Here is a 23,632-nt window from a genome sequence, read left to right on the forward strand (position 1 = left end):
AGCTCTGGAATTCCCTCCCGAAACTGCTCTCCTCTCTTTCCTCTTTAGATGCACTTAAACCAAGCTATCTGCTGTCCTAATATCTGCTATGTAGCCTGGTGTCAAATTTTGTTTGACAATGCTCCTATGAAGCATTTTGGGATGGTTTACAATGTTAAAGGGCACTATATAAATACAAGTTGGTCATGATTTTGCTGGTGCCCTTAAATGCATGTTTGCTATTTGCATGTGGTAGCATTCTGACTGTAGTCTGGAGTATCTTCTGAATTCCTTACTGGACTTATTAATGACAAATATTTATGTTCTCTAGTTTTGGATTCCTCCGCTAGGGGAATCATCATCTTTATGTCTATCCTATTAAATCCCTTCACAATTTTAATGACTTCTATTAAATCATCTCCAGCCTGTTCAACTGTATTTTTTTTAAATGGTGTTGAATTGCAACAGGCTTCAATGTTTCAAAGAATTTGTTATCATTAACGTCAAACAGGCAGGGAAATTATTGGAGGACAAATGGATATATTTGCGTACAGACCAAATGGCGGCATTTCATTGTATTCTAAAAGGCTGCATATTCATATAAAAACAACCAACACTATCATCTAGCCTTCACCTCAATAAAGGCATTTGTTCCATTGGCCTACATATCTCTGATGGTGTTAAAATGATAAAGTGACCAACATGAATATAATGTCAACTGTTATTTGTAAGGGGACTTTTCAACCTCAAAACTGAAACTCATTTTGGCAAGCCATGAAGACAGCTTTGGTCAAAGTTAATGCTTCTTCCCTACCACCAACCTCCATTCATCTGTAACACAATTTAAGGAAACGAACCCAAAAGAAAATGTATTAAAAGCATTTACACAACTTCATGCTCCAACAAAATACAATATAAGAAGCCATATTAATGCTGCACTCAAGTTCCTAATGAATCAGCCTATCAAAGAAACAATTAAAAAAGATATTTCCAATGTTGCAACATTTACAAAGTGTATCACTAAGAGCCATAACAGCAGATTAATTTCTAAATACACTCAATGAGTTTATCAACTACAAGCCTCTTGAAAACTGAATGTAACTGAAATATAGCACATGTGTTACAACTAATGGAATCTGATAGGAATTTCAGTAACATTCGCCATTTCCACCCGAAGCTAGCTGAACTGAACAGGGTTCACAAAATTTCAAACAGTAGTCCTTAGAATTCCAGACCTTAATAGGATGATACTGTATTTCAAGGATATTTACAAAGATTTTATTCAAACATTTAATTTATTTTCTTTTAGATTATACATCTTGTATACAATAGTTGCTGTTAAGCAGGTTATCAATGTACTCCTCTGAGTTAGTGATGTTGGTGGCTTTTCTCCACTAAGAAATTAAAATAATGAGAAACTTTTGATACATTCATTATTAAGTAATTCAGTTATACTGAAAATGTTGTGTTAAACAATTCTGTAAAACATAAATCATACTTTATTTATTAAAGAGAACTGAACTGTTTTCTTTAGCCATGTGGATTTTGTAATTTAGATTAATTCCTTCAAGAACCTGAGCCAAAGTCCTTGGTTTGTCTAACATCAGCAACATCATTCGGTACTTCCACAGTCATCCCATCCATCCACTTCTTAAGGCAGATCTGGCAGCCCAAACGAGACCTGAAAATCAAATTCAATTATATTTTAAAGCAACACTGAAGAATCTTTAGGTAAGCACTCACATCAGCAATTGATGTAATAAAATATCTTTCTGGCTTATTGCAAAGTGTTATTTTGGGAAATATTCCAAGTAGCTGATTTTTCAAGTGGTGTACTATCATACTAACACTAATGAAATATGCAATGCCTGCCCTTATTGAAAAAAATTCATAATTTCAGCAAACATAAAAATTCACACTTAATCTTTAAACTATTACCAAATGTGTCTTAAAATATGCTAAATGTGTATTTGGACAAATAACTTTGATGTTCAGAACATTCACCAAATTTTCCTTTAAAGTTATTAGATTTTCCAAAAACAGGTCAGTCCCAACCAGCAATAATAAATGCTGCCACAACACAGGCTGACTGGACACGAGTAACAAAACCATCAATGAATAATGTTCAAGTTGAAAGGTTTTATGTCTTGTTTCAGTTATGACTGGGATTTCTTCAAGTATGTTAAGAAAACAGAACTTGCCACAACCTACCCTGATGGATAAGAATGGTCATTCATGAAGCAATCATAATTCATTTAAATTAAACAGTTAATTTCACATACAGACACTTGTCATATGGAATTGTTGGCCTAAACGAATCTCCAATATTTTTCATCTAGGAATAAGCCTTCAATCTTTTAGTGAAAAAGTATTTGAAACTATATAGAAAAAATCTATGAAAACTGATGGAAGGATGGAAGTAGGATGAAAATAATTAAATAGAAATATAAAGCAAAAATGGCAACTGATTAATTAGTTTAGTTCAATATTCAAATATCTTACATAATAATAAAATATACCTCAAAATAAAATTTAGTTTCACTTTTGAGGTTTACGACTGAAATGAGCTCCTGACATATTTTATTCAATTGCTTCAGATTACATACAACATCCCACACGTCAGCTTTCCTCCCAGGGGCTTAATTTTCTGCACTCCCTGCCTTCTAGAGACATGCACCTATCTTCATTAAACTGCTGCTCTGAAATGTCAGCTAAACAGCCAGGAGCAACCTTCTCTCTCGTCTTTTCTCCTCCAACCTCTGGGAAGGCATTAACATCTCCCTGCAACAAAGCAGCTAAGATTGGGAAATCAATCTTTGCCTGAACAAAGCTGCGTTCCATTACACCGTGGCACAGCATCCCAGTGCTCCAAATTGATGGCCAAAATGAAACACCCTACAATTATTTTTTTTTAATCAACTGGAGGGAGTAATCTATGTTTTAGATAGCCTTTGTAAAACCAGCTCTATTACACTTGATTTATGCAATGTTAGTTTTTTTGGTTCTGATTTTAGTTTCTTTGGATCTAATTTGTGGAATAAGGAAGGTGGCATGATAATATCTCATAATTCGCATAAACCCTAGGTCTAATGCTTAATCAGTTTGATTTTTTTGTTAAAATTTTAAAAGATGTAAAAATAAAGGACACTGCAACGATCCAGCAATGGGCATCCTTAGAATGAAGTATGAAAATTGTGAAGCTATTACACATTGCAACAGACATGCTAAACATCAAAGCAGCTGATAAAGCCAAGAGTTAAGTGGTCCCACAATCAAAACACCAGTGCCAAGTTCTCTAGCCTCATAAGATTCAGTTACGAATGGTGCTGGATGACCAGCTAACTGCAGGAGACGGCCCCTTGAATGTCCCATTCTCAACCGTGGTGACGCCCAATGTGTGAGTGGGAGACAAGGTTGAAGTGTTTTCAAACAAAAGTGACAAGAAAAGTATCCCAGTTGGTTTCCTCAATCTTCCCCCTCATAGATGTTATTTTCAGCTATTTTGATTCATCTCATGTGACATTAAGCAGATGATTTCACTGGGCACAGTAAAGGCTATGGGTATTGACAACATCCTAGTGAAGAAGAACTGAGCACCAGGTTGGCCACTCATCCAACTAAGTTGTTCCAGTATAGCTATGTCACGGTCATTTACCTGACAATGTGGAAGATTGCCTAGATAAATCCTATCTCTAAAAGGATACATCTAACCCAGCCAATCAGTGCCCTGTCAGCCCCTTCCCACTCATCAGTAAAATGGGTGAAAAAAGGCATCAGTACTGCCATCAAGGAACACCTACTCAGCTTAAGTTCCACCAGAACTACTGAGCTCCAGATCTTATCACAGTCTGGCTCTAGACACAAATGCTAGAGCACATTGCCAAAAGAGAGCATTCAGCTGACTACGGCATTAAGGTGCCCCAGGAAAACCGAGGTCATTAAGCATTAAAATAAAAAAAAAAATTTCAATGGCTAGAGTTATATCCAAGTCAAAGGAAGATGGTTGTCAAGGTCAGTCATCACAATCCCAGTTGCAGGAGTTCCTCAAGGAAGTGTCCTTAGCCGAAACATCTTCAGTTGCTTCATTAATGACCTTTCCTCTTCCATATATTTACGAGTGTTCAGTTCCAATCAGAATTCCTCTGATAATGAAGCAGTTATTCAACAGGGTCCAGATAACATCTAGGGCTGACATGTGGTAGGTAACATTCATGCCACACAAGTGCTATGTAATGACCGTTTTGAACAGGAGAAATCCCATCCACTTCCCAATGACCTTCGATGGCTCTACCATCACAAAAATCCTCATCAACAACATTTTCGGAGCCAGTACCTACCGAGTCTAAACTGGATCAGCCCCATCAAAACTACAAGAGCAAGGTTTGGTACTGACTCATCTCCAAAGCCCTCAAAGCTCCTCTGCTATTTACAAGGCTAAGTTCCAGAGGGTAATAAAATGCTCACTCAGCTGGATGGATGCAGACACAACATTCAAAGTAGTTCAACACTAGGACAGAACTGTACACTTAATTCATGGGATTGGAATCAATATACATCCCGCTCACCACTGGCGCAATGTGGCTGCGATATGTACATTCTACTGTAAGCCCTTGCCTTAAATTCCCCCACTTAATGCTATTTCATTTTTAAAGTTGTTTATTCTTCAGGGCCTTTTTCCCTAAATTTTCTTCACCGTTTTTGTTTTTATGTCGTTTGCACGCGTCGTTGGCAGAGTTGCACTGTCATCACCATCAGCAGAGCAATGAAACAGTGTTGTCGGAAGGCTTTCTGCAACCTCAGCGGATGGCTTGGCAGATTGATTCCCAGATCAGCCCTGCTCCCGCCCTTCTCCAAAGGACCAAAAGTACTACCGATTCATTATCCAGGTAAAAAAGACTGGGGCAGAAATCTGCTGGGGAGATCAGGGAGGAAGAGATCTGCCAGGGGATCAGGATGGGGAAAGACCCACCATGGGATCGGGGGGTGGGGAGAGACCCACTGGGGGATCGGAGGTGGGGAGGGTGGGAGACCCTCTAGGAGATTGGGTGGTGAGACCTGCTGGGGATCAAGGGAAAAACTCACTGTGTAACTTAATTCTTATGGGAAAATCTGATTTGTTTAACATTATATTGCTTAAAAGTTGCACTTTTAAGGAATACAACTAGGAAATTAAGTGAGGAATTACTGTATAGGATGCAATGCAGCTCACCAAATTCCCTACCTAACCCCATTGTGGGAGTACCATCAGCACAAGGACTGCAGCAATTAATGAAGAAGGACCACCCCATCTTCTCAGGGAAACTGGGAATGGACAATAAATACGTCCCTGCCCCTATGTCCTGCATCCCAAGAAAAGATTTTCAAAAATCAAACGTTAACAAAACGGTTCCATACCTTCTCCACACAAGAAAAAATGAAACTGTCTGAAGGTGTAGTTAACAGGAATCCCTGGGTAGCAGAATGAATCCCACTGCAAGTATATAGTACAACCAACCCTTTCTCAGTATTGGGTGCTCTAATACTTCTGAAGGTCATTCCTAATGAACCAGCAGAATGCAAAAACCTATACAAACAATTTTTTTTACACACACAACTTGTGTTCTGTAATAGACCGAGAAATAACTCAGATATTGAAAAGTTAAATTCATTTTGATATTTATAAACCTAACATAAAACTTTGCAGCAGCAAGTTCAGTCTAAGTCTTCATATTATTCCAGATGTTGAACCCGAGTCTTCTCTTTAATTCATTGTTGACTAATTCTAATTCAGGTAGCAAAAGAGGTGTCCTATTCAACCCTAAGCTGTGCTTTAAACCCTATTTCCTATCACAGAGACTGCTTACTTCCATTTCTGAAACAGTGTCTATCTTTGCCATTGAAACCCTTATACATGCTTTTGTTAACTTCAATCTTAATTATGCCATTTCCCTCTATTCTGGTCTCCCATCTTTCACTGTCCATAAACTCCAGTGTAACCAAAACTCTGCTGCATGTATCTTCTGGCACAATATTAGTCACCCATCCCCGATCTGTCTCACCTACATAGGCTACATTGCCCAAAGAATTAAATTTAAGCTCTTTGTCCCTGTCTATAAATCCCTCCATGTATCAAACCACAGTCTTCTCCAGACCTATAACCCCTCTTTGAGGTTGAAATCTTCTGACTTTTCTTTTCTGTGCATATCCTCCAAACTGTCTCAGTACTACTCTCTGCAACTTCCTCTTCAAGCCTCTCTACCTCTCCCTCTCATTACTTTTAAAGTACTGTTTCAAGACTGATCCCTTTCAACATTACCCAGTCACATTTCCAACTTCCCTGCCTCCTGGCTCAAAATCTATTTTCTTTATGCCAATTTGAAAAACACCTTGGAACTTATCTTGGAGGCAATACATAAATGAAAATTGCTGTTTTTGTAATTTGATTTAAATATATTAATAATATTGGGACTTGTCATGAACGTAAAATAAACAGAATATCTTACCTCTCAGTGAGACCATAGGCCAGGTCCAACATATCCATTTCTTCATCAGTGATGGAATCCAATTTCTTGAAAATGGATTCTTCAAAGATTAGATGACATGTGGAACATGCCAAGGTTCCTTCACATGCACCTATCAGTGAGGCAAATACACTGTCAGCTGTATTTGCTAGCAGTTGCAACTACACTACTGCAGCTACTTTTGGAAAATACTAAATGTTGCTAAACTACAGACAGAAACTGATTTTCTTAACGACAGGTTTAAAAATTGTACCATAACACATTCATTTCAGAAGGATAAGAAAACTTACCAGTACCATAATAGTCCATTACTGAAGGGCAACTAGTGATACTACACTCATATCGACAAGCATTACAGTTCTACATCGTGACTTGTATTTCCTGAAGCTGGACTCCATTGCAGATGTGCAGCAATTTGAGCACTGTTACACTTGTGTATTGGCCCTGCTACTGAACCCAACAGATTTTCCTCACCACTGAACCTAGAAAATTTCCCAGATCAGTTCATTTACATAACAGACTGACTGGCTCCCATTAGAGACCAGCAGGAACTGGACAAGCACCTACTGGGATGGAAACTCTGGTGCTACCACTAAGCTTATGATAGCTTATAGGGAAGAAGTAGTAGCAGGAGCACAGAAGAAATTCAAGAACCATTGATAGCCAGTAGACTATCTGGAAAGAGATTTACTGATACAGAGATGGGGGTAACTTGGGCAGTACTTTTAGGCACATGCGAAAAACCTATCCTGGGCCAGTGAATTTGCAGTGTAAGGAGCTAAATAAAGGAGATGGTGCAACCTCAAATTAGAAACTTGGTGCTGGAAAAAATGTAATATTTGAAGGAAGAAAAACAGGAGCAACAGAGGGCTGGCATGGAAAATCAGTTTGTAACATAAGCAGACTATACCCACCTACTGCCATTCTTCCAAAACCATTTACAGCCCAAGATACAACTAAGCACTAATGATACAAAACAAAAATTCCCTGGCTTCTTCACTGTGAACTGTCATTATAAACCCTCTCAACATCACCCACATTAAAAGCAAGTGCAAACAACTCACGAAACTCTGTCACCAAGATCGAGGCAATCTGATCAGCTGCCTTGGCCATGGCCCTCCCCTTCATTAGCCCAAACTTGCTTCAATGCTCCCCCGTGTCCTAGCCCTGAACTCTCATCTTTTTCTAGTTTCTCATGCCCTCTCTGAACTTTTCTTGTCCGAGACCCATTCCTTCTCCCTCAGTCTTATTCCCACTAAACTGGTCACTATCCAGCTTTCCCATTCATCCTATGTTAGCTGATATTGCTAACAGTTCTTTCTCTTCAGGGGTTGTCCCTCTCTCCTTAAAATCTGTTGTCATCACTCCTCCTCAAAAAATCAAGTCTTGACACCACCATCCTTGCAAAGTAGTGTCCCATTTCCAACCTCCCTTTCCTCTCCAAAGTCCTCGAATGTATTGCCACCTCCCAAATCCGAGTCCCTTTTTCTCAGAACCTTATGTGTGAATCCCTCCAAACATGTTTCTAACCCTGCCATAGTACTGAAACAGCTCTTACACAAGACACGAATGACATCCTGTGACTGTGCCAAAGGCAAACTTTCCCTCTTTTTAAAAAAATCCTTTCTCTCCAAGCCCCTCGCTCCACAGAAACAAGTGACAGAAGACCCTATGTTGTGCTTTCACAGAGCGATGATCCTAGTTCAGCTATTAACACATTCTGCTATCTTACCTAATGCCACTATCAGCACCTGCTTTACTCTTTAACGCTACCATTAACACTCCCTTTGTCCATGACATCTTTGTCAACCTCTCCTTAGCTCCCACCTATCCCTGACCTATTTTGTTCCACCTGCTCCACTCACTCTTAAGCACTATCATATCCATCACATTTCTACTTCTCTTTAGCTCTGAAGAGTCATATCGACTTGAAATATTAACTGTTTCTCTCTCCATAAATGCTGCCAGACCTGAGTTTTTCTATCATATTCTGTTTTTATTTTAAACTTTCCCTCTTCTCAACTTGTCTATAGTCTCTGACATGGTTGACCACACCATTCTCCTCCAACACCTCTCCACTGTCGTTCAGCTGGGTGCGATTACTCTCACACGGTTCCATCCTGATCTTTCTAATCATAGCCAGAGATTCACTTGTCATGGTTTCTCTTCCGGCTCCTGTACTGTTACATCTGCTTCCCCCAAGGATCTATCCTGGGCCACCTGCTATTGTGCATCTACATGCTACCCTTCAGTGACATCAACCGAAAGAACAGCGTTAGCTTTCATACGTACACTGAGGACACCCAGCTCTCTCTCTCTCTCTCTCTCCCCCCCACCTCTCTCAACTCCTCTACTTTTGCTAAATTATCAGATTGCTTAGCTGGCATCCAGTACTGGCTGAGCAGAAATTTCTTCCAATTAATCACTTGACAAGACTGAAAACATTGTTTTCTGTCGCTGTGGCAAGCTCCATTCCCTAAAAAATGATTCTATCCCTCTCCCTGGCAACAGTCTAAGATTAAGCCAGTCTGTTCACAACCTAGGTGTCACATTTAACCCACAGATGAACTTCTAACCTCATATTTGCACCATTGTCAAGACTGCCTATTTTCACTTCCATAACATGGCCCAACTTTGCCCGTCTCAGCTCATCTGCTGAAATCCTCATTCATACCTTTGTTACATCTTGGTTTGATCAATTTAATACACTTTGGTCTCCCACATTCTATCCTCCAAAGACTCAAGGTCATCCAAAACTCTGTTGCTTGTGTCTTAACTTGCCATAAGTTCCATTCCCCTATCACCCCTGTGCTCGCTGACCTACACTGGCTCCCTGTCAAGCTATGACTTGATTTCAAAATTCTCATCCTTGTTTGCAAATTCCTCCATGGTCTCACCCCTCCCTAGCTCTGTAACGTCCCTCTACACCACCGCAAGATATCTGTACTCTAATTCTGGTCTATTGAGCATCCTCGATTTTAATCGCTCCACCACAGGCGGCTGCGCCTTCAGCAGGCTACATCGTAAGTTCTAGAATACCCTTATAGACTCATAGTCATCTATAGCACAGGAGAAGGCCATTTGGCCCATCATGTCCACGCTGGTCAACAAAAATCTGACTACACTAATCCCATTTTCCAGTGCTTGGCCCATAGCCCTGGAGGCAATCGCAACACAAGTGAATATCTAAACGCATGTTAAATGTTATGAGTGTTTCTGACTCAACCACCCTTCCAGGCAGTGAATTCCAGACTCCCACCACCTTCTAGGTGAAAAAAAATTCTCCTCAACTCCCCTCTTAGCCTTTTACCTCTTACCTTAAATCTATGCTCACTGCGTATTGACCCCTCTACTAATGGAAAAGGTGCCTTCCTATCCACCCTATCTATGACCCTCTTAAACCTTATACACCTCTATCAGGTCGCCTCTCAACCTTCAAGGAAAACAACCACAGCCTATCCAATCTTTCCTCATAACTCAGACCCTCCAGCCCAGGCAGCATCCTGGTAAATCTCCTCTGCAGCCACCTCTCCAGTGTAATCACATTCTTCCTATAATGTGGTGGCCAGAACTACACCCAGTACTCCAGCATTTTATACAGTTCCAGCATAACCTCTCTGCTCTTGTATTCTATGCCTCAGCTAATAAAGGCAAGTATCCCATATGCCTTCTTAACCACCTTATCGACCTGCTCTGCTTCCTTCAGGGATCTATGGATATGCACACCAAGGTCCCTCTGATCTTCAGTACTTTCCAGGGTCCTACCATTCATAGTGTAATCCCTTGCCTTGTTAGCCCTCCCCAAGTGCATTACCTCACACTTTCCCGGGTTGAATTCCATTCGCCACTGCTCTGCCCACCTGACCAGTGCATTGATATCCTCCTGCAGTTTATGGCTATCCTCCCTCCCTATTTAACACCCCACCGATTTTCATGTCATCCGCAAACTTCTTGAACATACCCCCTACAGTTAAGTCCAAATCATTTATGTACATCACAAACAGCAAGGGCCCCAGCACTTAGCCCTGCAGAACCCCACTGGAAACAGATTTCTAGTCACAGAAACATTCCTCTACTTCCTGCCTCTCAGCCAATTTTGGGTCCAACATGCCACTTTGCCTTGGATCCCATGGGCTTTTACTTTCTTGATCAGTCTGCCACCTTCTGACACCTTGTCATCTCTCTCAATCTCACTTTCCTCCTTTCAGACACTCCTTATAACCTCTGGCCAAGCTATTGGTCATCTGACCTAATATTTCCTTACGTGGCTCGATGTGATAATTTGTATTATAATACTCCTGTGAAGTGTCTCGGGACACTTTATTATGTTAAAGGTGCAATATAAATATAAGTTACTGCTCAATATCAAAAAAGACAATAGATTCATCTATTCTAACTTCATTCTGCCACTGAAATTATTACCAATGTTTTGAGATACATGCTCAATTTGACTTTGAAGAAATCAAACTATAAGCCTTTAAATTAGTGATTTGAACCCCATACAATTGCAGTGTGCATATTTCCACAAACTTCCACAAAAAGCATATGATTAATTTTAAGGGAAAATAGCTCTATAACAACGGGCAGCATGAGGACAGAATTGCACGAAACGTACATAAAGGTAACTAATTAAAGTTATTACCTGAGATTCAATGATTTTTATTCCATCAACCACCTGAGTTCTGGATATGTGCAAGAGCCAACCAGCATGCAATGCTGTGGCAACTTGCATCTTCAAAACCTGTCAATATTCCTCTCTTTACCCAAATATTTATTTAATGTTATATAAGTGATCATTCTTAGCCATTCACTTTATTTTAAATGCCCTCACACTCCATTTCACCATTTTTGTTTTGGAATTTGATCAGAAGATTCTGCAGCCTAAATAGGGTGATTTGTGTTCATGGGATCAGATATGAGCTGTTGAAACGCATATCTGATTAAGGTAGGTTACTCTGGCCAATTGCCAGCATTTAAGGCTATAGTTTGCTTCCTGCTTGTGTCCAAAAGGTTGCTGTGATACAGCTAGTGTGGCTAAAGAGAATTAGCATGCTTCCCATTTTTTGTGTGCTAGTTTGCTTCTAATTTTCAGATACGGCTGGCTAGCAGCAATGAGAAAGCGAGAGCTAAATACGTAAATCTCTTCCTGTCAGTACACAGCATTTCCATTGGCAAGTCCTCTGCTGTACCTCCTTGTGATGACTCACGGATTGGATTTCTGCAATGGATGGAAAAGCCACCTTGACCTGTGTTAATATTTCAAATTGCTCAACTTTAAAGGGAGGAGAGGAGCTCATACCATTAAGCACACACCATTTTGTTGCAGTGCTACAGCTTTCACTATTGAAATGCAACATTGCATTTCGAAAGCTTATAAACGTCACCACTATATTAGTTCAGTAGTCATGAGTTATCGAAGTACCACTGTCTACATGTCAGAAATCTATGTATAAGAATACATTGCATTATATTTTTCAATGGTGAATTATTCGTTTAAAAATAGAATCAACAAAATAGTCTTATTTATATATGTTGCAATCATATACTTCTCAGTAAAGCTGCTTATTTTGAGGCTGGCCCACATAATTTGCTCAGATATTTAAGCAAGCAAACAATACGAGTCAGTACATATTCAAAACAAATAATCACACAAAATTACACACATATTGCGTGTGTATAACCTTCCTGTATGTTTCATTCTGCTTTACTCTTAGTTAAGAACTTACACCAAGTTTCTTTTGAACCTAGCCCTCAATAGGAAGTTACAAGTAATTCCAAACACTTGTGTGCAATATGAATAAAATTCAGAAGTAAAATTGAAACTGTTAAGAGTACTATTTTAGTTTATGACTTACTTTTGGGCACATAATAGCTAAAAGCTTTTGCACCAAAACCTTGAAATAAATCAGTAGGCAAGAGAAATGTCAGAGAGCTAACACAATACTAAAGTCATGGTATCATTATGGCACAGAAAGTCATTCGCCCCATCGAGTCCATGCCAGCTCTCTGTGGAGCAATCCAATCAGCCTTTTCTCTGCTCTATCCCTGTGGCCCTGCACATTTATTTCCTTCAATCTCCTTTTGAAATCATTGATAGTCTCTGCTGCCCCTACACGCGTAGGCTGCAAGTTCCAGGTCAATGCCACTCCCTGCATAAAATAGTTCTTCCTCACATCCCCCCACTGCATCTCTTGCCCAAAACCTTAACCTGAGCCCCCAATCCTTGTACCATCAGCTAATGGGAACAGCTTTACTTGGTCCACCTCATCTAAACCTGTCATAATCTTGTACACCTCTATCAACTCTCTCCTCAATCTCCTTTGCTCCAAGTAGAATAACCCCAGCTTCTCCAACCTAATCTTGTAACTAAGATCGCTCATCCCTGAAAGCATTCCGTTTAATCCCCTCTGCACCCTCTTAAGGACCCTAACAACCTTCCCAAAGTGCAGTGACCAGGACTGGACATAGGCCAGAGTTTTATAAAGGTTCAGCATAACTTCCCTGCTTTTGCACTCAATTTATGAAGTTCAAGATTCCATATGCTTTGCTAATTACTCTCTCCATACATCCTTCAAATGAGCTTCTAGTTTCTTCTGTTCCTGCGTACTCTTTAAAACTGTGCCATTAATTCTATATTTCCTCGCCCTATTTCTTCTGCCAAAATGCATTACCTCATACCTCTGAATTAAATTCCATGTGTCACTTGTCTGCCCAATATGCTAGACTGCATTTTCTTGCAGTCAATTAGTATCATCCTTGCTGTTTGCCACACCTCCAAATTTGGTATCATTGGCAAATATTGGGGAACACCACTGTCTACCATCCTCCAGTCTACAAAGAAGCCATCTACCATGATTCACCGTTTTTGGCCCTTAAGCCAGTTTTTTAATCCCAGCTGACACTGGCCCTCCTAGGCCATAAGCCTCGATTTTGTTAACTAGCCTTTTATGTGGTACTTTGTCAAACACATTTTTAAAATCCATTTGGGCAACATCCATTGGATTTCCTGCATGAACTTTCTCTGTTACTTCATGAAAAAAATCAATTTGATTAGTCAAACATGACATGACTTTTATAAATCTGTGCTGGATCTTCTCAAGTAACTCAGACCTCTCCCAAGTGCCTGTTGACTTTTTTCTGCTTATTGTTTCTAAAACTGTCTGGCTTCTAGTTGGAATGATCTTCTATCTTTTCTTGAATAAAGGTGTCAAATATGCCAATTTCCAAACCTCTGACACCTCCAGGAAAATTGGAAGATTATGGCAAGCTATCTCCACCCCCCCACTTCCTTTGACAATCTGGGATGCAAGTCATACTGACCAGGCAATTTATCCACTCTAAGCATAGCCATCATGTCCAGTATCTCCTGCCTATCAACTTGTATCCCAACTATTACTACCTCTATCATCTCCATTTATCCATCTATCAACCATTTGTCAGCATCCTCTTCTTTACTAAACACCAATATAAAATACGCAATAAGTACTCTAGCCTTACTCGACACCTCTAAACTTATATTATCCTCTTTGTGCCTAATAGGACCCACTCTGCTTCTTAATACCTGCTTACTATTTACATGTTGGTAGAAGATTTCTGGGTTCCCTTTTATGTTAAATGTCATACTATTCTCATATTCTCTCTTTGCCAGTCTGATTTTCATCTTCACTAACTCTCTCAACTTATTAGCTAGGATCTCCTCGCCAATGGTGAAGCTGTGGCTTATGCCACTGACTACTTCTTAAATTGTGTTCTTACCCTTTTCGGCAGCAGCAGTGGGAACTTCCTCTCCCAGCTGCAGTGTGGATCGACGGCTTAGGAGCGTACAATCTAAGAAATTCTAATCCTCCCTGATACTTCTCAGTGACTCCAGCTTTTGCTCAAGCTTCTAAATCCTGAACTCGGGCTTAAGCAGCTGGAGACACTTCCTACACATGAAGTGTCCTTAAGTTCCCACATAGCTCAGTAATTACAAACAACAAGCCTTAGGTGCCCATCCATGATCTAAAAAAATCCCAATTCCTTCTCTTAGAACTAGTTAGCCTCTTGTTTAAACTATTAATTTTAATCAACGCTTCTAGATGTGCATTGTGCTAATACTCATTTTTCTTTCATAGGATTAGTGTTGCTGGCAAAGCCAACACTTATTGTCCATCTCTAATTTCCTTTGAGAAGATGGTGGTGTGTTGCCTTCTTAAACTGCTGCAGTCCATCTAATGTAGGTTAATTCAGTGCTGTTAGGGAGTTCCAGGATTTTAACCTTAGCCATGTCCTCTGCCTCCAAAAAGTGAGTGCCAACAGTTCTCCAAGTTTTCAGTTCTCCCTTGTATTTTTTGCATTCAACTTGCTATTTATCATGAGCTTCTTTATCCGGTTTCATTTGAATCTTGATATCTTTAATCGATAGCACTTTTGCCTCTGATGTCAGAAGATTGTGGGTTCGAGTCCCACTCCAGGACTTGAGCACAACAATCTAAACTGACACTCAGCGCAATACTAAGGAAGTGCTGCACTGTCAAAGGTGCCATCTTCCAGATGGGACATTTAATCAAGATCCCTTTTGCTCCCTCAGGGCAATGTTTAAGATGCCATAGCACTATTCTGAAGAGGAGCTTGGGAGTTATCCCCAGTGTCCTGGCCAATATTTATCCCTCAATCAACAACATGAAAAAAAATTATCTGGTCATTATCTCACAGCTGTTAGTGGGGGATTGCCTTGTGGAAATTAACTACTGTGTTTCTTATATAACAAAAAAGTGACTACAGTTCAAATGTACTTCATTAGGTGCAAAATGCTTTGGGATGTCCAATGATCATGGAAGGCACAATACAAATGCAAGTCCTTTTTCTTTCTAATTGGCCCCACCCTACTCTTCCTTATATTTTTATAAAAGACTTTTAGGTTTCTTTTACTTTACTTGCTAAACTATTTTCATACACTCCTTTTGCCTCTCCTATTTCCTTTTTCAATTCTCCCCTGTACTTGTTGCATTCAGTTTGCTATTTATCATGAGCTTCCTTTTTCAGTTTCATTTTTTTTATCTTTTAGTCATCTAGGGAGCTCCCTTTTTGGATGTCCTTTGCTTCCTCCTCGTGGGAATATGTCTAGATTCTGCCTGGACTATCTCCTCTTTTCTCATTTAGTGTTGTACTTGCCAATACACCTAGGCCAGATCTCTTTTTAACTCTCTTTTATTTGAATGGTTCCACATCTGATGTTGCATTGTCCTTTTCCATAATGACACTTTTCTGATCCATGTTTCCCAAATGCTCTATCAGTGAAACATGCCCCACTTTATTCCCCAGGACTAGGTTCAGTTTCTTTCCTTGGTGGGCTGGAAACAAAGTTCAGGGAAGTTCTCTTGTGTACATTTCAGGAATTTCACCTCTGTTTTTCCCTTTACACCGAATACCACCATGCCAAATGGGATAGATTTCAAACAGATCTAGCAACTCAAGATTGGGCATCCATGAGACGCCAGGCCATCAGCAGCAGCAAAATTGTATTCAACCACAATCTGTAACCTCATGGTGCAGCATATCCCCCACTCTACCATTACCCACCAAGCCAGGGGTCAACCCTGGTTCAATGAAGGGTGCAGGAGGGCATGCCAGGAGCAGCACCCGACATACCTAAAAATGAGATGTCAACCTGGTGAAGCTATAACACAGGACTACTTGCATGCCAAACAGCATAAGCAGCATACAATAGACAGAGCTAAGCAACCCCACAACCAACGAATCAGACCTAAGCTCTACAATCGTGCCACATCCAGTTGTGGATAATTAAACAACTCACTGGAGGAGGAGGGGGGCTGCACAAACATCCCCACCCTCAATGATGGGGGAGTCCAGTACATCAGTACAAAAGATAAGGCGGAAGTATCTGCTATAATCTTAGCCAGAAGTGCTGAGTGGATCCATCTTGTCCTCCTCCGGAAGTCCCCAGATGCCAGTCTTCAGCCAACTTGATTCAATCCACGTGATATCAAGAAACGGCTAAAGGCACTGGATAGTGCAAAGGTTATGAGCCCTGACAATATCCCAGTAATAGTACTGAAGACTTGTGCTCCAGAACTTGCCACATCCCTAGCCAAGCTGTTCCAATACAGCTACAACACCGGCATCTACCCAGCAATGTGGAAAATTGCCGAGATATGTCCTGTACACAAAAAGGACAGATCCAACCCGGGCAACAATTGCCCCATCAGTCTACTCTTGATCATCAGTACAGTGATGGTAGGGGTCATCAACAGCGCCATCAAGCGGTAGTTGCTTTGCAATAACTTGCTCACTGACCTCAGTTTGGGTTCTGCCAGGGCCACTCAGCTCCTAACCTCATCGCAGCCCTAGTTCAAACATGGACAAAAGAGCTGAACTCCAGAGATAAGGTGAGACATCAAAGCAGCATTTGAATGAGTGTGGTATCAAGGGGCTCTAGCAAAAAAAATGGAGCCAATGGGAATCAGTGGGAAAACTCTCCACAGGTTGGAGTCATACCTAGCACAAAGGATGATGGTTGTGGTTGTCGGAGATCAATCATCTCAGTTCCAGGACATCACTGCAGGAGTTTCTCAGGGTAGTGTCCTAGGCCTAACCATCTCCAGCTGCTTCATCAAAGATCTTCCTTTCATCATGTCAGAAGTGGTGACGTTTGTACAATGTTCAGCACCATTCGCGACTCCTCATATACTGAGGCAGGCCATGTCCAAATACAGCAAGACCTGGATGTCAGCCCAAGTCTGGATGTTAAGTGGCAAGTAACATTTGCACCACATAAGTGCCTGGCAAGACCATCTCCAACAAGAGGGTATACAACCATTGACCCTTGACATTCAATTGCATTACCATTGCTGAATCCCCCCACTAGCAAAATCCTGGTGGTTATTATTGACCAGAAACTGAACTGGACTAGTCACATAAATACTGTGGCTACAACAGCAGGTCAGAGGCTAAGAATCCTGCAGCAATTAACTCACCTCCTGATGCCCTAAAGCCTGTCCACCATCTACAAGGCACAAGTCAGTAGTATGATGGAATAACCTCTACTCATCTAGATGGGTGCAGCTCCAACAAAACTCAAGAAGCTTCTAGGACATCTAGGACAAAGCAACTCGCTGGATTGCCACCCCATCCACAAACATTCACTCCCTCTACCTCCAATGCACAGTGGTAGCAGTGTGTACCATCTACAGGAAGCACAGCAGGAACTCAGCAAGGCTCCTTAGACAATACCTTCCAAACCTATGACCATCTAGAAGGACAAGGGTGGCAGACACATGGGAACACCATCACCTGGAAGTTCCCCTCCAAGCCACTCACCTACCTGATTTGGAGATGTTCCTTTACTGTTACTGGGTCAAAATCCTGGAACTCCCTCCCTAACCGTACTGTGGGTGTATCTACATCACATGGATTGCAGCAGTTCAAGAAGGCAGTTCACCACCATCTTCTCAAGGGCAATTAGGGGTGGGCAATAAATGCTGGCCTAGTCAACAATGACCACATCCCATAAATAATGAATGAAAAACAAAATTCTCAGTCCACATCAGGATAATTGAAGTCCATTATCTCTAATCTAAAGTTGTTGCATCTTTCTGCAATTTACTTCTCTGTCTTCTTCCTGTGGTGGCCAAAAGGTGGGAAAGAATTTTAAACATGTGGATGATTTGCTGTAAGTAAGGTAATTTGATTAGAAAAGCTGGGCTAAGGTTGAAAGGAGAATGAGAGGGCATCTGAAAATCGCAGAACACTTAATTTATAGGAAAAGTGAACTACAGATTTCAGGAAGCACTTCTTTAAATAAAGTTTGCCTGAAGCAAACACGAGTACATACATCTTCAATAATTAGTTATATGGAGTAATATCAAAGCGTTACACCATTATATGTCACAAAAAGCAGGGAAATCCCATTTAAACGAACATGCGCACTATAAATGGTGGGGACTGTCAGGGATTAAAGCAGTGCATCACTTGCTGCAACCTGGTGGGAGGATTTCTGAAAAAGGTTTCCCCAGTAGGAACTTGTATTATTTCAGTACATATGTAGCAATATATAGATGTTATAACTTGGGAAAAGCCATTCAGCCCAGTCTATGTCAGTGGTAATCTTAATTACCTTTACCTGCCCTATTCCCATATTTTTCATCCCTTTTTCCTTCATCCATTTCTCCAACCTAATTATGAATGTTGTCTCAACCACTGACCTTGGAAGTGAATGCTACAGGCTCAAATTCTCCATGAAAAGTTCTCCTGCTCTCTGTTCTATGTCTTTTACATTTAATCTTGTATTTAAGTCTCCCCTTTCTAGATACTGGAAACAGTTGCTTCCATGCAATCCCATCCTTATATAATTTTAAACACTTCTATCATATTGTCCCTTAATCTGTGTTGTCCAATTTTTCAATTCTTTCTTTGTACTTTCTCATATCCAGCACAATCCTAGGGAATATGTATTCACATTAAAATGACAGAAACATTGTTTAAGGTTTCATGCTATTTATATTCAGAGCTGGAGGGTAAGCTTATGACAGTAATAGAAATTTTAAACAATGCTTCTATCACTAAATTCTTGGAGAACAGATGAGGTTTTGAAGCTCCAATTCTTTCATAACATTAACCAAAACCAACAGCAAATAAAGCTTAGTCAGCTGGACAGCAACTAATTGGTAGCAGTGTGTGTTATTATAGCAGCACCTGGTGGCAAATAGTAAAATAAAACCAAAAAGCTAAAATTTTATAGCTGAACAGGACTGCTCACCCCAACCTCGGAAGTCCTTTGTTATCATCAGATCTTCCAGCAGTGCAAGCTAAAGGTCACATTTCCCTGGAATCCAAGAAAAAAACTCAGCAGTTTCAATTTCTTTTGCCTCAGCTGATATTCAAACAATTTAGGTTTAATTCTACCTTGTGCTTATAATAACTTCCCTATATCTTAGATTTAAAATTGGGGATGAAGAGATTTGGTATTCATGTATTTACATCTCAGTCACTATCTTAAATTATGGCGTTGACTGAATAGGGTGAGATTTTTAAAAATCTGACGATCTAGTTGAGAACAGTTAAATCTCCACAAAAGATCCTAAGTTGTCAGTCATGCAACACGGTACTTTTATCATCTTTCCACTTTCTCCTTCTAAAGGCACAGTCTTGAACTAGGAACAGTTTCACAGTGCAAGCTGCCTTGTTCCACTTCATCCAAACGGTATCTCACCTAAGTGGTTACTGTTCATGAGTAAGCCTGGGCGGCATGGGTTGACAGGCTGTTCAACAGTGGAAAAGCATCAGAATCTATGTTCTCTTAATGTCTACAGACATGCAAGATGTCTAAATTAAGCAGGAACATATTAGACACCTATGCTTCCAAAAAAGGTTTTCATTTTAAAAAATATATTTTACACATTACATGATTACATTAACAGGGTATAACTGGACACAAAAACAAAGGACAAAAATCTCTCACATTTGCCCCCAATACTTCTTGCTTGCAGCACAAGATGACTTAGAGAAGGTTAACTAAATGCTAAAAAGTCAAATTTCTCACAGCTGAATGCATGCTCCAACAGCCTTAGTTCAACTCTGTTGCGGAACATCTGCACAATAAACAGTATCCTATTATCTGGGAAAGTTTGAAGCTAAAGAAGTCATAAAGCTTCACCACTGTTGACACTGTATCAACATAAAATAATGTAATGCAGATGCAGCAGCTATGACTTGAGCACAAATAGCACACCATGCTGTTGCAGTCAATGTTGTGCAGCCAGGCTTTGGAATGGAGCAGTTCATTCTTGTCTCGTTGCCTACATAACTTCAAACATACGAAGTCCAGGTTGTCTCTGAACCCTGCCAAAAAGAACTATTATAATCTACATCTTATCAGATACAGGTTTTGACAGTGGAAACTATTCTTGGGATCCATGGCAGAAGGAAGCAATTTCCTGAGGTAGGGATTATTCCAAAACAAACTTAAGCATGAGGCACTATGATTGTTTTAGCTTGAAATCAGGTGAAGTAAGGAACACCATGACATGTATTTTTTTGGCTTTAATAGCAGGTATGGGTCAATGTTCCAGAACAAAATGTTCTCAGGCACCCTGTGCTAAGATTGCCTATACAGTAAAAAAGTGCTACTAGGTCAATGGCTCACACAGCTCATGGACTTAAAACATTGATTTCCCATCGTTTCCTGATGCCAGGGACAGCAGTGGCCTAAAGTATGCAAACCTAAAGTAAATTTAAGGCCTGAGTCTTCACACAAGATGGAGAAGCTCTCGCACAAAAATGGTGGCAGAGGCCCAAATCAGGAAGTCCAGTCCCCGAACCCAACTGCTGCCATTTGAGGCGCCAGAGGGCGAGGGGGAGGAGTGGTTACAGGGCAGGTAATACATCACACATCCTTGGTTCACAGAGGCAGCGGCCCATATAAATCAGCAGCTGCCTCTGCTCATGTGATTTTGGTGAAATGTGTATCTGAAATCCAAAGTGTTCACGTTAGACCTGGCAGGAGCAGGTCTGAACCTTGTGGATTTGTTTGGATAGTCAGGGTACCCTTTTGGAGAGAAACGGTACCTCTTCAGAACAGATAAGGCCCCCTTTAGGGTAGGTCAGGTGCCATTTGAGATTTTTTAAAGTAGACACAATTGTGCATTTACTCACTGGAACTATCAAAGCTGTCACAGAACTGCCAAAACTCATTGGAACTGGTGGGTAGAAGGAATAGGGTGGTATAGGAGGCATGGATGAAGCATAGTGAATGTGTGTGTGGGAGGAGGAGGGTTCAGAGCTAGAGGAATGTTTTCTGTTTTAATTTTTTAAAAATAAATTCAAAGTGCCAGAGCACAGAGACAGGCCTTTCACCCAGCCCAGCTCCGCACTAATCCAGCCCGCCTCCCCCCAGAACAAAAATCTGACTTTCTGGGCCTCTCTCAGGTTGGCTTGGCAAAGCTGGGGAACGTCCCATCTCTCCCGACCCAGGAGCGATAATCTGGGCCAGGAGCGATAATCTGAGCCTAAGTTTAAACTAGCATTCTGTATCTGACAGGGACCAATATTTATTTGTACATAAGATAAAGTAAGTAATGCTTTCAAAAATTCTGATAAATTTGAATACAACAAATTCAAGACAATGTGTGCGTTTTATAAACGAGTGTATTCTTATCCAGAAATAGGAAGTAATCTTGGTGCTGCATACCCTAGCCAATAAAGCACTTCGGTACTTTCTCAGATAATAGCAGATTTGGAAGCTACTGCAGTCTGGACCACAGTAGAGATGAACAAGGCCTCTAAACTAGTTCTCCTTGGTCAGAAACAAAAATTGCTGGAAAAACTCAGCAGGTACGACAGCATCTGTGGAGAGATAGACAGAGTTAATGTTTCGAGTCCGTATGACTCTTCCACTTTAGATCTGAAGAAATGTGGTGAAATATATATTGTTTAAGGGGGCTAAGCTGGATAGAAGGCCAGTGATACGTGGAGGCAAAGGAGAGATTGCAAAAGATGTCATAAACAAAAGGTCGAAGGGGTGTTGATGGTGGTAGTACTGGCTAAAGGTGATGCTTTAGGACCTCCTTTAGCCAGTACTACCACCAACAAACCCGTTCGAGCTTTTGTTTATGACATCTTTTGCAATCTCTCCTTTGCCTCCACCTATCACTGGCCTTCTATCCAGCTTAACACCTTTAAACAGTATATATTTCACCACATTTCTTCAGAACTAAAGAGAAGTAGAAGAGTCATACAGACTCGAAACGTTAACTCTGTCTTTCTCTCCACAGATGCTGTCAGACCTGCTGAGTTTTTCCAGCAATTTTTGTTTTTGTTTCAGATTTGCTTTTATATTAGTTCTCCTTGGTGTTTCTCCTAATTTTCAGTTATCAAAAAGGACCAAATAAAGACTAGGCACAGTGCCACAGGATGGGCGAGTCAACCCGGAACACTCTCAGTCTGCTGCTTACATCACTTTTTTTTTACTGGGTTTAGGGTAGATGTGCCTTTTTGCAGTAGTGCATAAAATCGAAGTGGGGAGGGGGGTGAGGGTAGAGATCTGAAAGAGAGAGAAATGGGATAAAAATTAAACTATTCATTAAATAAAATATTTTTACATCAAACTGTGCAAATGTTTTACCATAACTAAAATGTCATAAGTGCTGTTGATCAGAGTTATTTGTTTAACTCCTGGAAAAAGTGAGTAAATGGAAGCATTCATAATACAGAAAATATTAATCGGCAGAAAATGTATGTGACAGGTTGACAGCTGCTTTGCAAACCCCAATACTTCTTAGTTTGTGGTCTGCCAAACAAATTATAATCACCTACTCACTTATCACGAAGACACTTACATTTTCTGTTTTTGGTAAATTCAAGCCTTTTTTTATATATGTAAATGGTTTAAGGGGTAAACTAGGCCGTTGAATAACTAAATAATACATGTAATGTAGTTTTTACACTTGAAAAATTCAGAGTTCTATAGGTACAATGTCTCAAAACTGACACACTTGGAACCGAGTCAGTGCCTGATTTCAGATCTTGCCAGTTTCCAGAGAATAAAATTGGAATCTTAATTCAATTAACAGGAGACACACGAAATCAAGTAAATTAGTTTATTTTTATTATAGTTTGCACGCAAGAATACATAATATTGAAAATAAATGTTTGAAAAAATTAAGTAATATGGTAAGTAAGACTGACTCGAAGGCTGTGCTGGATTCAAATATGGGTGTGCTAGTGAAGCTGCCAGAGAACTGCAGGACGGGTAAGGTCAAGAATCGCTTAGGCTACTCAGAGCGCGGGAAAAGATTGGCACGCAAAGCTGATAACTAGTCCAGCACACTGCCACACCAATGCAGCACCTAGCCAAACTGTCCCACTAAGTTATTTCATTAATTTAGTAACAATTAAAAATTGATGCATGGTAACTTATAAAAATGTCCCGTTTTCAGTCAATTCCAGTTTCTGGATAGCTGGATTTAACATATTGTACTTGTACTATAATTTTTCATCATACTGTCGATGGAAATGTAAATATACTAACTGATCAATTTTTAAAAATTTAACAACAATGATTACAATTCAAAAGCACTTCATTAGTTGTAAAACACTTTGGAACATCCTGAGATTGCACAAGGTGCTATCCTAGAAACTCAAGCCAGGCTATATTA

At 40.3% G+C, this 23,632-nt stretch overlaps 1 protein-coding gene across 1 annotated transcript in view; it reads right to left on the reverse strand.

The window, feature by feature from the left end:
* Positions 1-1,255: 1,255 nt before the first annotated feature.
* Positions 1,256-23,632, reverse strand: part of LOC121284195 (adrenodoxin-like) — a 34,359-nt gene continuing 11,982 nt past the window's right edge. Inside the window, exons 3-4 of the mRNA XM_041199444.1 lie at positions 6,462-6,591; positions 1,256-1,660 (exon numbers count right to left, since the gene is read on the reverse strand). Coding sequence (XP_041055378.1) covers positions 1,546-1,660; positions 6,462-6,591 — 245 coding nt within the window. The 3' untranslated portion in view covers positions 1,256-1,545. The remainder of the gene's footprint in view (positions 1,661-6,461; positions 6,592-23,632) is intronic.

The sequence above is a fragment of the Carcharodon carcharias genome, chromosome 11 (genome assembly GCF_017639515.1).
Source record: "Carcharodon carcharias isolate sCarCar2 chromosome 11, sCarCar2.pri, whole genome shotgun sequence".
Taxonomy (NCBI): Eukaryota; Metazoa; Chordata; class Chondrichthyes; order Lamniformes; family Lamnidae; genus Carcharodon; species Carcharodon carcharias.